We start from the raw sequence: 14051 nt of genomic DNA, 5'->3' as shown, positions 1-14051 counted from the left end.
TGCATGTGGCCCTAGGGCAGCTGAATGTGGAAGGGGACCCTGGAGCTTTCTGACCTGGGAATCTCTCTCCTGCTCCACTTTTTCAGTCTCAGCTGCAGGGAAAACAAGGCACTGTTGTGTTTACCGCTCCCTCTCACCCAGCTAGCGTCTTTCCCTTCAGAATAGAAGGGGCTGGGTCAAGCACCCTTTCCCAAACGCTTGCCTAAAGTTAGGCACATGCGCACTGCACTTTACGGAGAAAAGTGGGATAGAACGCGAGATTAATATCTGCTGCGCCAGAGAAAGCGGAAGGGGCAGAGGCGAGCCCTGTAGCCCTTCCTGAAATTAAGGGCGCCGGTGGCTTCATTCTCGGCTACCGCGCATGCCCACACAAGATAATCGCAAACTCAGCAACAGCTAGGGGGAGCCAACTCTGGAAGGAGGTTGACCGGTAGTCTTAAACCCTAGCTCTCCCCCCGCCCCCCCCCCCGGCCTCTCACCGCTACTTCAACCCCTTCGCTTCCCCCTCGCCCCTGACGCAGAATCAGTGCTCCCCGGGTGTCCCGTCCTCGTAAGCTCCCGCTCTGCAGACGGGTGAGTAAGAGACTGCCGAAGGCGGCGGCTCCGCCTCGCGCGCTGCGCGGCACTCCGGCTCTTGCCTCTGCGGTGCGGCAGCGATGACAGTGGTGGCGACTGATGCGGGGGCGGGGAGGGTCTTCGGCGGCTGTTAGCCCCGTCCTCGGGGGAGGCGGGAGGAGGGAGCGCGCGCGCGCCCCCTGCCCCATGTGACTCTCCCGGGGGCTTTGGCCGCGGGGCTCTTGGTGGAGGAACAGCTGGCGGAGCCATGCCTGGCGCGGGGCTGCTGCAGCCCATCAGGAGCTGCCCTTTCAGCCAGGATTGCGCGGGCAGGTTGAACAGCGGCACTGGGGTCTCTCTGACGGCAAGCTTGGCATCGTGACACGAAAGCCAGTGTGGTGTAGTAATGAAATGTTGGGCTTGGACTGAGAGGACCTCGGTTCACATCCTGACGCCGTGCGCTTAGGCCTTCGTTATTGCCCAGCTTGTCGAAATTTTCAGGGGCTGTGGGAAGCACGAAATTGCCCGGAGATGGAGAACTGCACACATCAGTCTTCCCCAGGGTGGTGCCTTCCAGATGTGTTAGACTACAACTCCCAGCATGTCCTAGCTAGCCATGGGGCACACCGGGACTTGTAATCTGAAACATCTGGAGTGTAGCAGTTTGGAGAAGAATGATATACAGGTCCTTTGGTTCCTTCTGGAAATAATTATTGTTTTCCCTTAACCACCGTCTAAAAGAAACCTATAAGTACTACAAACATGGGAATATTGCAGCACACCTGGAGTTGGAAAGGACAAAGTTCTGAGCTTTCTCCAGACTCTAGAAACACAATTTTGCAAAACTGAGGACTTTGGTTCATATCCTAGGCAAAGAGACTTGGTTATGGAGGAGTCAATTCATCCTATGACATACTAGCAAAGAGTAATGTTCAGGCTTTATCCTTGCTTAGCAGAGCTTGGCCATTCTGTTTTTTCAATTGTTCTACTATAATATGATACCTGTCAAAAGATAGTACGACACTAATGTGCACCACATTAAATATGCTTTGAAATATTTATAACAGGTGATCAGTTAACTTAGCAGTTGGTGCTGGGTGATGTATTCAGAAAGTTCTGAATATTTTCTTGGAATGGATACTTGGCCTTAGATAAACACTATGAGCAGAATGTAATGTTCTACTTGCAAAATGGGACTTTCCCTCTTTTCCTTTAGCCTGCAAACACACCGTGTCCTCCGGTCTGTGCTGGAGGCCTGCTGATAGGTATGGGGATTTTCCCCGTCATCTTCTGCTGATGGAAAATATAATTGTTACCCTGTTGTTTTTCTTGCAAGGTGACATATTGAGAAGTCCTGGGAGCTGAGAGGCTTCCCATGGCTTCTCCTTCTTCCCCTCAGGAGTCCATGTCTTCCTGGCCTTGAAATGTCCACCAAGAACAGCTGCCTTTTTAATTCCCAACACCATGTTAAGGATGGATTGGATGAATTGCATTTCATCATAGTCAGAAAATGAATATAAGAGTGAACTGAAACTTAGCATTATAGGAGAAATCAGTTTAAGGAAAGTCCACCCAGATTTGAGGCTCAAGGGTAAGAGATGGCTTGATTATATGAATTTAAAATTTGATGAGTGAAGTCCAGTTTTCATTCTCATAAACTTTGCATTTTGGGATGAACTATTTGAAGAGTCTCACTGGGGGAAGGTTTACTACATGTTGACCTGGCTTGCAGGTAATAACAGCCCACAATACAGATTGACTATGGGCTGAAAATGGGTTAATGTTAAATCATGGCTTGTTGAATCCGGGGTTGACATTCAAGCACCTCACTGTGGTTTAACTATGGATTGGTAACCATGGCTAGCCTAGAGTTCATAACAACAACAACAACATACCATGAGTTTTCTTCCCAAATTATTCATAGTTAACCACCTTTAGTTAAACAGTAGTGCAGGGTTTGCATGCAAGAACAACCTACAATTCAGTGATAATCCATACTGTGAGTTATCTATGTGTGAACCAGGCTGGTAGCAGTATAACATCGTTGTAGCTTTTATTAAAAATGCATTCTTCTTCCAGCTCATTTTATCTCATGATAAGGTCTTTCTGCCCAGAACATTCCTACAGAAGCGGTAGAATGCAACTAAATTGCATTCTTTTTATTTAAGCGGCATTTTAACTGTTAGTATTATTTGATCTTATCTGGCCAGGGTGGCTTATTTTATATTGTATTTTTTGGATTTTTAATGTTTATATTTATTGTAATTTATTGTTGTAAGCCGCCCCGAGGCTTCGGCGAATGGGGCGGCATAAAAATGTTTTAATTAATTAATTAATTAATTAATTAATTGTGCTGTTTATCATGGAAATGTAATAGAATAGAGGAAAGGGGTTTTAAGGATAAGCATTTGTTATCCTTTTTTTTGCACAGACAATTATTCTTCATTCTCATCTCACAATTTTGTTCAAGTTTTATACATATATTTTCTGTATTCTTTGTTTAATCTTATATATTATAGTTTTAACAAGCCACATTTAAACAAATACTATCATAATAAAAAATAAATATAAAAATATATTTTCCAACAGCATAAGTTATAATTTTAAGAAGATCCCATTGATTCCTGAGTATAGCTGATAAACAATCATATAAGTTTTAATACAGAGGAAAATTGAATGAAAATGTCATTAAAATATTTGCATGTAAAGAAAAATCAAAGTTCTAAACCAAGCTGAATTACACTGAAATTTTAATTCCAGTTCATTTTCCCTTTTGCTTCATGTTTATTGGACCTTGAACCTATGGTCAGGGCTTATCTCATTTCTTAACATATGTACAGTGCTTAATTTTTTGGGTACTATATAAGCATTAAATCATAGTTACAATATGGGTATCTTTCATCATTTTATAAATCACTTGCAGTGTTTAAAACCATTTATTTTTAATCATTGGCAGTCAGAAGCCTCCAAAGTCAACCTCAAACTACAATGACATCATGGCAAGATTCCGCAGGAGAACATGTATTATTTTGTTGCTTTTCATTTTATTTATTTGCTCCATAATGATGGCCTTGAAGACTCTCAGACCTGAAAGAGCAGTGTTTGGAGATCCATTTGGCCTTGGCCTTTTCCCTGATTTTCAGCAGCGAACAACACACTTAAAAAGCAAGTTAAGTCTGCAGAACAAAGCTAAGGAAGATAGCTTCACACAAACTAAAAATTTACATCCATTGACAATGAACATCAACCCACCTACAGTTTCTGGAGGACAACTGGACAAAGACCTACCTTCTCCAAATTACAGCTTCCATGTGTTTTACTACAGCTGGTTTGGGTCTCCACAGTTTGATGGGAAATACATTCATTGGAACCATCCATTGTTGACACACTGGGATGCCAAAATTGCAAGTGGTTATCCAAGAGGAAGACATAATCCCCCAGACGATATTGGGGCCAGCTTCTATCCTGGACTCGGCCCTTACAGTTCCAAAGACCCCTCTGTTATAGAAGCTCACATGAAGCAGATTTTATCAGCTTCCATTGGTAAATAGATACTTAATTTTATCATGGGGTTGGCATGGATTTATTTGAAATCAGATTTTGCTTGAATTGTTTACATTTTACTTCTATGTGATAACATGCAGAATTTTTACTTCCTTTTTATGCCTACTAGCTATATTATTCTGCTTAATATACAAACATTCACTGAATCACAAATCTCTTTTACTCACTGAGTGAAGAAAAATGTCTTAAGTCTAACAATGTAGAAGACAAGCTTATGAATTGCTCTGTTATCTTTAGTCTGTTCTGTTGAGGATGTTTGTTTCTATATCTAAACTCAGACTGGCTCACTAACCGTGATTTATTTGGGACTGATAAATCAGGAACCACAGCTTGAAGCTAGTTTGGCAACCACTGTTTACGTTGATTGTGCTTTCCCATTTCAGCCAAACTAAGGCATCCTGGCTTGTCTCTTGTACCATTTTGAAGCTTACCTGACTTCAGAAACACAAGCATAGAGTGGCTGAAAACAGAACCACTTTTGGATGCAAGGGGCTCTTGCTGGCACCTTCAGAGAGCTCACCCTCCCTCCCAAGTCTGCTTGGCAGCAAGCTTTTTTCCCTATCTACCTCCTTATTGTCAGGCTTCCACTAGGCTGAGTGCCTAAGTCTGAAGACAGCTTGTTAGGGTGGATCTTAATGGTTCCACCATAGATTGTTCAATGATATTTACCAAGGAAACAGAATTGAGTGCTTCTCTAAACAGCATTTTAAGAAAGCTCACCAGATTTATTTGTGCACCTCTTGTCCTTCCTTTCTCCACAAGATATAATTGCACGCTTAGGATTTCATGGAACTAGGATTAGCCCCAGAACAAACAAATGTGATCTAAGCATCTCATCCCCACCAGTGCTGTCTCCTGTCATTCCTGCAGATGCACAGAAACACATTCATGCAGAGTTGACAGCAGCATAATTCGCACCTTGTAGATCAATCTCCAAGTAGCCGAGTCCTCCCTGCATACAGCTATTATCTGTCTGGTAAAGCCCCAAGCCAACAATTGGGTGGAAAGTGCCTGCATGGTATTATCCTACCACGTGGTGATATGGATTATTTTTATCTAGATATAATGCTAAGATGTGATTTACACTGAAGCTGCAAATAAAGCAATTCAAGGTGGGCTAGAAAAAGAGGAGTGGATGCATTACTGCATCCCAGCATCTTTTGCCTTATGTGGGCCAGAGCAAAAGGCCAGAGTTGCTTTTTCACTACACTAGTTCCACCCAGCCTGGACATAGCTAAGGGGCTGACGAATCTGCAGGGCCATGGATCCAGTGAATTAAAAGGCACTGACTGCCAAGGAAAAGCAATGTTCTGGAGCTCCCCACCAACTACCAAAGGTGCTAGTTTTCTATCCACAGAGCTTGCCTAGTTTCTTTCAGGAAGCTTGCTCTGGAGGTAAAATCACACTCGGAATTAGGAATGTTTTCATGAAAGTACAGAGGAAATACATTAACTGATACCTGAAAATGACTAAATACACTTTTCATTGTAATGTTTTTATTCTTTCTAGAAATATTGAAATTGAAATCTCAAACTATGGGCACATTTCTTGCTTGCTTAACTCAGAAAATACATTTTAATCACATTCAATCTTTTTCCATTTTTTGCTGACTTAGGCACCCAAGTTAAAAAAAAAACAATTTTTCCCCCTTAGGGGTATTGGCACTTTCCTGGTATCCACCTGGTATGGCAGATGAAAATGGAGAACCTACTGATGGCCTGGTGCCTACAATTTTGGATATTGCACATAAGTACAAGTTAAAGGTATGATATAATAAGTTTTAGACTTAGCAAAACTGTAGATGTGAGGGATTCATTAAGTGGGGAGTCTTCACTATTAGCAGAATTTAGGCTACAAACTTATGTTCACAAAGGTGGCATGCTGTTGAATTCAGTTTAACTTATTTCTGAATAGATGCTTAAGTATTGCATTGTTAATTGTTTACTTTCATGTTTTAATTTCAGCCAAAGGCGTTTGTTTGGCTTTTTGTATGCTGCCCCATTCCCACAGACTTTGGGCTGTTTACAAAAAAGTTGTGTAATGCTGCACTTTTAAGTACTATAAGACAAATATATTTAAGTCGGTTGGAAGCAACCCTGTTCTATGGGTCAAGTTTAGAATAAAGACTTTCATACCACTGCATCTCAAGAACAACTTGCCATATACATGTCTATTCAGAAGCAGCTGGATTCTGTGGGACTTACAAGTAAATATATAGAATTTTTTACATAATTACTTCTGAATAAGCCCCATATAATACAGTGGGACTTACTTCTGAGTAGACATAAATAGAATAACACCATTATTGTACGGAGGACGAAACATGGTTATTTCTTTGGATGGGCTTTAATTTGTTTTAAATTGTCCCAATGCTAAACTTAGTGCCTTCACTAAACTGAAAATTCCATAATTTGGATCCTCATTGGGCTGTTTGTACATTCCTTCCTGTTATCCCAGCGCCCCAAAAATCATATTTCTGTAAAGTTTCCTTAATCCTGTTTAATGCATTCTTTTTGGGCATGGGTGATACATGGTTCACGGTCAGGTTTGAACTTTGGAGAAGGAAGAATGATAACTGGCTTCAGTTCTGACTTCAACTTATTTTCTATCCTGAAGCAATTCTTTTTAACCAGAAAAACAAAATCCTACAACCCTATCTGTGACTACTGGGCAGTATATAACTGTAATAAATAAAAAAGTAATTGTTTCATCTTTCAGGTTGCCTTCCATATTGAACCATACAAAGATAGAGATGATCACACTATGTACAGCAATGTCAAATATATCATTGACAAGTAAGGATTTCTGAAATATTTAAATATTAGCATCACTTCATCTTGTCCAATATTCTTCAGGTGTCTTTGTTTTCTGTGTGTCTCATGCCAATTTATCAGCAGAAGATGTAGTTTCATAAACTGATATATTTTTAATTGAAATTGTCTGGATGAACTTTCTTTGTTTTAAATCTGAGAGATTAGGGACAGCTGCTAGTTGCCTTTTGTCATCTTTATCGTGGTGTCTTAGGGTTATCTTTCATATTATAAACCTCACATGATCTGTAGTTAGCCTTGACTAAGAGAAATACGGGATTAAAGGCATAGTAATAGAGTAATTTTGTCTTCATATTATGAGAGATTTAATTAAAATTAACATAATTCCATTGCCACCTGTAATTTTTTCTCATTATATATTTTACTAATGATAGTGCCACATTTCAGCAGAAATATAATTGAGGGAAGGAGGAAGTTTGAGGAATAACTTTTAACTTTCATTAGAAAAAAAATAAAAAGAAAATTTGCTTGATTTATTTGCTTCTTTGTTTTATAGATATGGAGATCATCCAGCTTTTTATAGACATAAAGTCGGCAAAGGTAGAAGCCTTCCCATGTTTTATGTTTATGATTCTTACATAACAATCCCTGAAATCTGGGCAAATCTACTTACTGTATCAGGATCCCAAAGCATACGCAATACACCATATGATAGTTTATTCATTGCCCTTCTTGTGGAAGAAAAACATAAGCATGACATCCATAAAAGTGGCTTTGATGGAATTTATACATATTTTGCAACAAATGGCTTCTCTTATGGATCAAGCCACCATAACTGGCCAAGTCTGAAAGCTTTTTGTGATACAAAAAACCTAATCTTTATTCCAAGTGTGGGACCAGGCTATGTTGATACCAGCATCCGACCGTGGAACAGCCACAACACACGGAACCGTGTCAATGGCAAATACTATGAGACTGCATTCAGTGCTGCACTTCTAGTACGACCCGAAATCATTTCCATCACCTCTTTCAATGAATGGCATGAAGGGACTCAGATTGAAAAAGCCATTCCAAAGAAGGCTGGAAAGACAACTTACCTAGATTATCAGCCTCATAAACCAAATATTTATCTGGAACTCACTCGCAAATGGTCTGAAAAATATAACAAAGAAAAAGAGCAGTGGCTTACTTGAAGTGCTGCTGCAACAAGGAACACATAATTGTGTCTTGCTGATAACTTGAGAACATTTTTACTTGTGAGGGTGTAGTCTGCACTGTGTGACTGTGGGGTTGGTTTTTTAAAGTTTTCACTTTAAGGAGTAAAGGTAACCATGGCAAGCGATACAAGTTCTTCATTTCTTTAAGTATGACTGTACATAGTCATATTCTGTGTATTACAATATACTAAATATACTTGTTTCCTCAAGTAGAACAAAGCAGAATTTATTTCAACTTGGGTGGCAGCCCATGTAGTTCTATAGAATATTTGCACACACCTGGACTTCTTAGTTTCCCCCTGTCCAGAAGAAACCTTTCATACTGCTCCTCATTTGCTTTAAATTAGGTTTAGAAGTGGCTTCCAGTGCAGTGTGAGGAACAAAGTGAAATATCCCCAGGTGCTAGTATAGAAGGCCTCCTATGAAACTTCTTAGATTAGGGAATAGAAACAGCTGTGAAAAAACAAGCAGTTGTAGTTCCTTTAAAATTAATGCATACCTGATGCATGCAACTGCTTATCCCATGATAAAGTGCAGAATCTGCTTAGAATTATTTTCAGCTCAAGAACCACTTAAAAATCGGAAATGTGAAAGAACATAGCCTGCTTTTCCTGTGCAGCCCTCTTTCATTAATTGCACAAAGCCAGAATATTTCTTTTGTATTGTTCATGGAAGTTAAAAATTCCTATCTTTATATTTGCATTTGCTTTCCTAGAAATGATGAGTGTTACACCGTGATATTCACAGTTAGCAGTAGTTTCAGTTAGGCTGTTTTAAGAAATGTTTACTAACGTGTCATAGCATCATGTTAAGATATGAAAGCCCCAAATGGACTGTTGTTTCCGTTTGCACACTTGTGGAGGAGCAGCAACTCTTCTTAAAGCAGCCTTTGTTCTGTGCTCTCCAGAAGGCATTCTGATCTTGAAATAAACTTGCTGGGCTTGGAGGTGAATCTCCAGTAGGTAAGAACTCTCATAGGCAAGTAGAGCAGTCATTGACATTTGAAATTGATCCCAATCATCGGAATCAGTTCCAAAGAAGATAAAATACTCCCACTTTTTATACTGCTTTAACAAGATGTAATTTTACAGAGAAAAACTTATTTTCAAAATACTATTTTAGAAGGATGCTTAGTCATACACATGTGGGGAGGAGGCTTAACACTATTTTAGAAGCATCATCCTTTTCCAGTATTGCATTTATTATCTATTCCTAAGTGAAATTGAATATAGCAATTTCAACTGGGATTGCCTAGGATAAAAACTGAAAACATGTCATGGGTATAAGTGCAGTTCGTTCACTCACATTTTTAATTGGTGCACTCTTATTAAGCAAAACTGAGGATGCTTCTAGACAGTTTGCTGCTAGCATCATTGATTCAAAGGATTTTATAGCTACTCTTTCTTTTCCTCCTCAGTGTTGTGTTTTGTTTTGTCTGGTCTTGTTTTTTGTGGGGGTTTTTGTTGTTGTTTTTTGGTTTTTGCGGGGCTTGAGAAAAAAAGATGGAGGAAATAGTGGAATAAAACTCAGAATTGTTACAAATGGAAAATTATGTCTGGCCACCTTTTTAAAAAAAATTGCATTAATGAGTTTGGGCAATGACACAATAAAAGCCTCATCTTGGAGCTTTTATTTATTAGTTCTTGGTTCCTTTTACATGTATGCACTGACTTGAGAAAGGAATTAGAAATACAACTGCAAAGAGATACTTCCCTTATATAAATCAGTGGTGTGACCACACTTCAAATACTGTATGCAGTTTTGCTCACCACACCCTGAGAAAGAAAATTATAGAATTGGAAAAATGGCAACTCTGCTAATCAAGAGGCCAGAGCAACTCACCTATGAGGGAAGGTTACATGTGGTATAGTTTAGCTTAGAAAAACTTAGGTCTAAATGTACATACAATAGACCTATAGAAAAGCATACATGGTGTGGAGAAAGCAGATGAGGAAACACATTTCTCTCTTTCTCAATACTGGACCCTGAGGTCATTCGATGGAGTTGATTGGTGGGAGCTTCAGGATAGATAAAAGTATTTCTTCACATAGTTCTTCGTTAACAATGTGAAATTTAGTTACACTCTAATTCACTACCGCAAGATGTAGTGATCGCCACCAGTTTGGATGGCTTTTAAAAGGGATTTGAGAAATTCACAGAGAATAAGGTTGACGAATGCCTGCTAGTCCTAAGGCTGTTTAGAGTGTTGGACTGGGGACCCAGGAGATCTGGTCCCCAGCCAGCCATGGGCCAGTCACAAACTTTCAGGCCAACCTACCTCATGAGGCTGCTGCTGTGAAGATAAAATGGAGGTATGTAAGCCACCTTAAGTTCCTCTCAAAAGGAAAAATGGTGAGCTATAAATGCAGTGTAGTGGTAACAATAGTAATAGCGGTATGCCTATGTATGCAAGTTGCTGGAGGACTTTAGCAGCAGATGCTGTTGAACACGCATCCTTTTTGTGTGCTTCCTGTGGGCAGCTGGTTGGCCATTATGTGAGTAAATGGGGTGTTAGATGGCTCTTTGGTCTGATACTTCATAGCTCTTATGCTCCTGCATCTCAGGATGGAAATGAAGAACTGCTTACATGCATGCACCCCTTGTCCAGATCCCTTTTAGTTATTGTTTCCTGTGAACATACCTTTTAGCAATCTGAGAGAAGGTTTACGTTAAAATAATTAGAATAAAAATATACAAGAAATCCATTAAATTACCCCCTTTTATATAAATTTTACATATGAGGGGTGACTTTATTGTAGGGCTCTTTTCTAATGTGCTGTTCTTCAGTTTTAGCCTTTGGTGAGAGACCTGTACAACAGGATCACCTGTGCTTTGAGCCATTCCTCAGTAAGAGTATATCTTAGGAAGTTGTGGTTTTCACTGAGTGCCTTAGGATGTCTAAATTAAAAGTGCCTCTCTGCTGAGCTCCCATCACACTTATCTGAAACTCACTACCAACACTCACTGATTCAGTGTATATTTTATGATCTTGGTTTGGCAAATTTGAAAAATGTGCAGTGCTACATTGTAGCAGAGATGCAGGAGGATTGGCGTTTTCCCACTGCTTGGTTTGAAATGGACAAATCTTGACAAACCTAACTATTTTCACTTTTTTAAAAAAATGATCATTTCTTTTCTTTGCATCCCGTTCTAAGCTCAGTTAGTAAGCCTCGTGCTTTTTAGTGACTTCACTGTGAGTATAATGGGTACTAAGTATTTTATTCCCTGTAGCATTCCTCCTTCCAACACCCTTGGCTCCAAAAGAAATCTACATATCCTGTGGTTTCAGGCATGATGAGGCCAGAAAAGAACTTGTAAGAATATATTCCAGTTCTATAAATCCCATTCCACTTTTGCTTTCAGGCACTGACAAATCGTTTGAGAATTCATGAAGATTTTTATAGCCACACTTCCACTTACCATTTCCCTTGCAGCTATCCTAGGAAGAGCCAAGCCAGCTGCTTTTCAAGAGCAACCTTCAACAACCTCATTGAGGTTGAAAAGGAGGCATTCTGCAGGGATAAGAGGGCCCAGAATCTTGTAGTTCCATCTCGCTTTTGTACCCACTGCCAGTAAGTGAGAAGAGCACAGTGGCCTTTTTAAGAGGGATGGTGGCAGTTGAAAGGAGGAGGAGGAAAGAGAGCCGGAGTCATCTCTGTCTTCCTACCCTGATGGCAACTGCCTGGCAGAGCATAGACTATCTCTGCACTGCCAGACTTCTGTCTAGTCTAATACATTTTAGCAACCCAACCAATATTATTCTGACAGCCATTCATCTATTTCACTAGAGTTCCATTCTTTTACTGAGCTTTTGGTGGGACCTTCAGTTTTACTGAGCTGTATGTATTTCAGTGACCTATGTTATCCTCTGAGATGCTTACTAGAGATAATTACCTGAAAAACATTAATTATGACATCGAAACTTCTAGGCTTCCATTATACTGTATTGCCATTGGCATCCATTCATTGTTATTAATGAACTTATGAAATGCACATTTTTGCATAGAAACATAAAGTATTAAAAAACTTTCAGTTTCAAATTTTTCACCCCACATCACTGTTTCTGAGTAAACAGGAATAGTATTGCATTACCAGTCTCTTACTAAATTATTTAAATATATGCAATTAAATAAAAGGGGGTCACCAGATTATTGGCTATGAAAACTTTACTATTAGAAATGGAACAGAGATAGCAAATTGCTAAAAGACAGAAGGCTCATAAACCATTTGGGACAACTTAGAATTGTTGGACCCTGGGGGAAAACAACAGGGGCAAGAATTACTGAAGAAACTGCAAGCTGTGCATGGATGCACTATTCTCAGTAATGGGATTTAAAGCCAAATAGAATTTTACTGTGGCAGTTGTAAGCATGCTTCCTTGAGAGCCACTCAAGATGCTGCACCATATAGACACACTGTCTTTTTGTACTGCTAGCTGTGCACAATCATGGCCAACCACATGTACAGGCAACTAACAAATAGGCATATAGGTGATTCGCACACCAGATACTTTTTCTACCTGCAAGTATTTTCTCTGTAGGAAGCTTTTGAAGCATCTTTATACTGGAGACCACAACCTAGTTTTCCTATTTTAGACCTCTTTTCATTGAGATCTGTTAATCTCATTGAACTGTCTGAAACCTACCCAGCCCCACAGTGAGCTTTTAAGGATGCTTGAAGCAACAGTTACTTGTGAATTTACATATCTTGGCATTGTCTTTTACTTTGAAGATTTCTTAGTCCTTATGGAAATGGATTTCCCATATGTAACTAAAACAAACAGCATCGATCCCAACTGGGTCAAATTAGTACTGCAAGAACTCTGTCTTAAAAATATCTCTTTCTGTGTTGGTGTACATTTCCTGAACTGTAAACCATACTATTTTTAAACCTTGAGAAGGAACTACCCAATCTTTACATGGTTAATATTTTTATTAGTTATATACATTCTTAATTAAGTGTATTTGATTAAAATTGAAATTTATGCATCTTGTGCAATTTCTGTGACACATTCAGTGTAATATAATATAATTGAATTTATATTGTCCCATGTGCCACTGAGTATACCCACCACTGCTCTTGTATAATCTTTTGCTGTACACAATTTGTGTTCAACTTAAAGAAATTTAAAATATTTTGCATGTCTCAGGAAATCTTATTTACAGAAAGCACTTAAAATAATAAAATACTACTGCATACTTTGTAATGTAATTAACACTTGAAGTAAGGACTGCAAACATTTCCAAGCTATGTTTAACAAATAAATTTATTGAGTTTCTGTTATTGTGTGGTCTCATAATATTTAGTTGAAGCAACTGGAAAAGGCGTACCATTCTGTCTGTTTGGAGCATTTTGTATATCCTGAGTTTTCACACTTTGGGCTTTGTGCTTATAACTCTGGATCATACATGGGAGAACTTTTCCTGGTTCCACAACTGTCTGCCTGGTTCACCTTCCATAGGCAAAATGTTTCCTCTCCTTCTGTAGGGTTCAGGCTTTAGCAGAATATTTGTAGTAGCAGTGGGGCTGAACTGTTGAGACATGATACAGCACAGTGGGAGGCCAAGGCCGCAGAAACCCAGTAGCTGTGATCTTTTGGGCATTATTATATTCCCAACCCAGCCTCCTACTGAGGAAAGGGTCTTCTCTTTCTCACTCCACCCCTCACACCAATCACAATAACCCTTTGTGGCGGTAAAGCTGATAGTGTCACCTGAGATTGGCTGAGGGGGATTTTGTCAAGCATATCTAACTATGTTAAGTATGATGTTATACCAAAGGCTGGATATGTACCTAATCTCTTTTAAGTAGTCAGGTTTCATCTCCCACAAGAGTTGCTTCTTTTGCCATCTTTGTAAGTGGGTTTTATTCCTTTACTAAATAGAAACAAAGATCATTACTTACTTTCTCTCTTGACAGGGTGTGAAATTGGGTCTATGGTAAA

The 14051-nt window shown here is 39.4% G+C and overlaps 1 protein-coding gene across 2 annotated transcripts; it reads left to right on the top strand.

Moving 5' to 3' along the window:
• The first annotated feature begins 422 nt into the window (after positions 1-422).
• Positions 423-13390, top strand: MANEA (mannosidase endo-alpha). Of its 2 annotated transcripts, none has more exons than XM_044427537.1 (5): positions 423-573; positions 3512-4098; positions 5773-5882; positions 6838-6914; positions 7447-13390. In XM_044427537.1, the coding sequence occupies exons 2-5, from the start codon at positions 3552-3554 to the stop codon at positions 8081-8083; spliced, it is 1371 nt and encodes a 456-aa protein (XP_044283472.1). In that variant the 5' UTR covers positions 423-573; positions 3512-3551; the 3' UTR covers positions 8084-13390. The 2 variants fall into 2 exon arrangements, with proteins under 2 accessions (XP_044283472.1, XP_044283479.1); XM_044427544.1 differs by lacking the exon at positions 423-573 and adding an exon at positions 2123-2146.
• Positions 13391-14051: the final 661 nt, after the last annotated feature.

This window comes from Varanus komodoensis, unplaced genomic scaffold, assembly GCF_004798865.1.
Source record: "Varanus komodoensis strain SLA01 unplaced genomic scaffold, ASM479886v1 scaffold1, whole genome shotgun sequence".
In the NCBI taxonomy this organism is placed as follows: Eukaryota; Metazoa; Chordata; class Lepidosauria; order Squamata; family Varanidae; genus Varanus; species Varanus komodoensis.
This window is presented reverse-complemented; position numbering and strand designations above follow the sequence as displayed.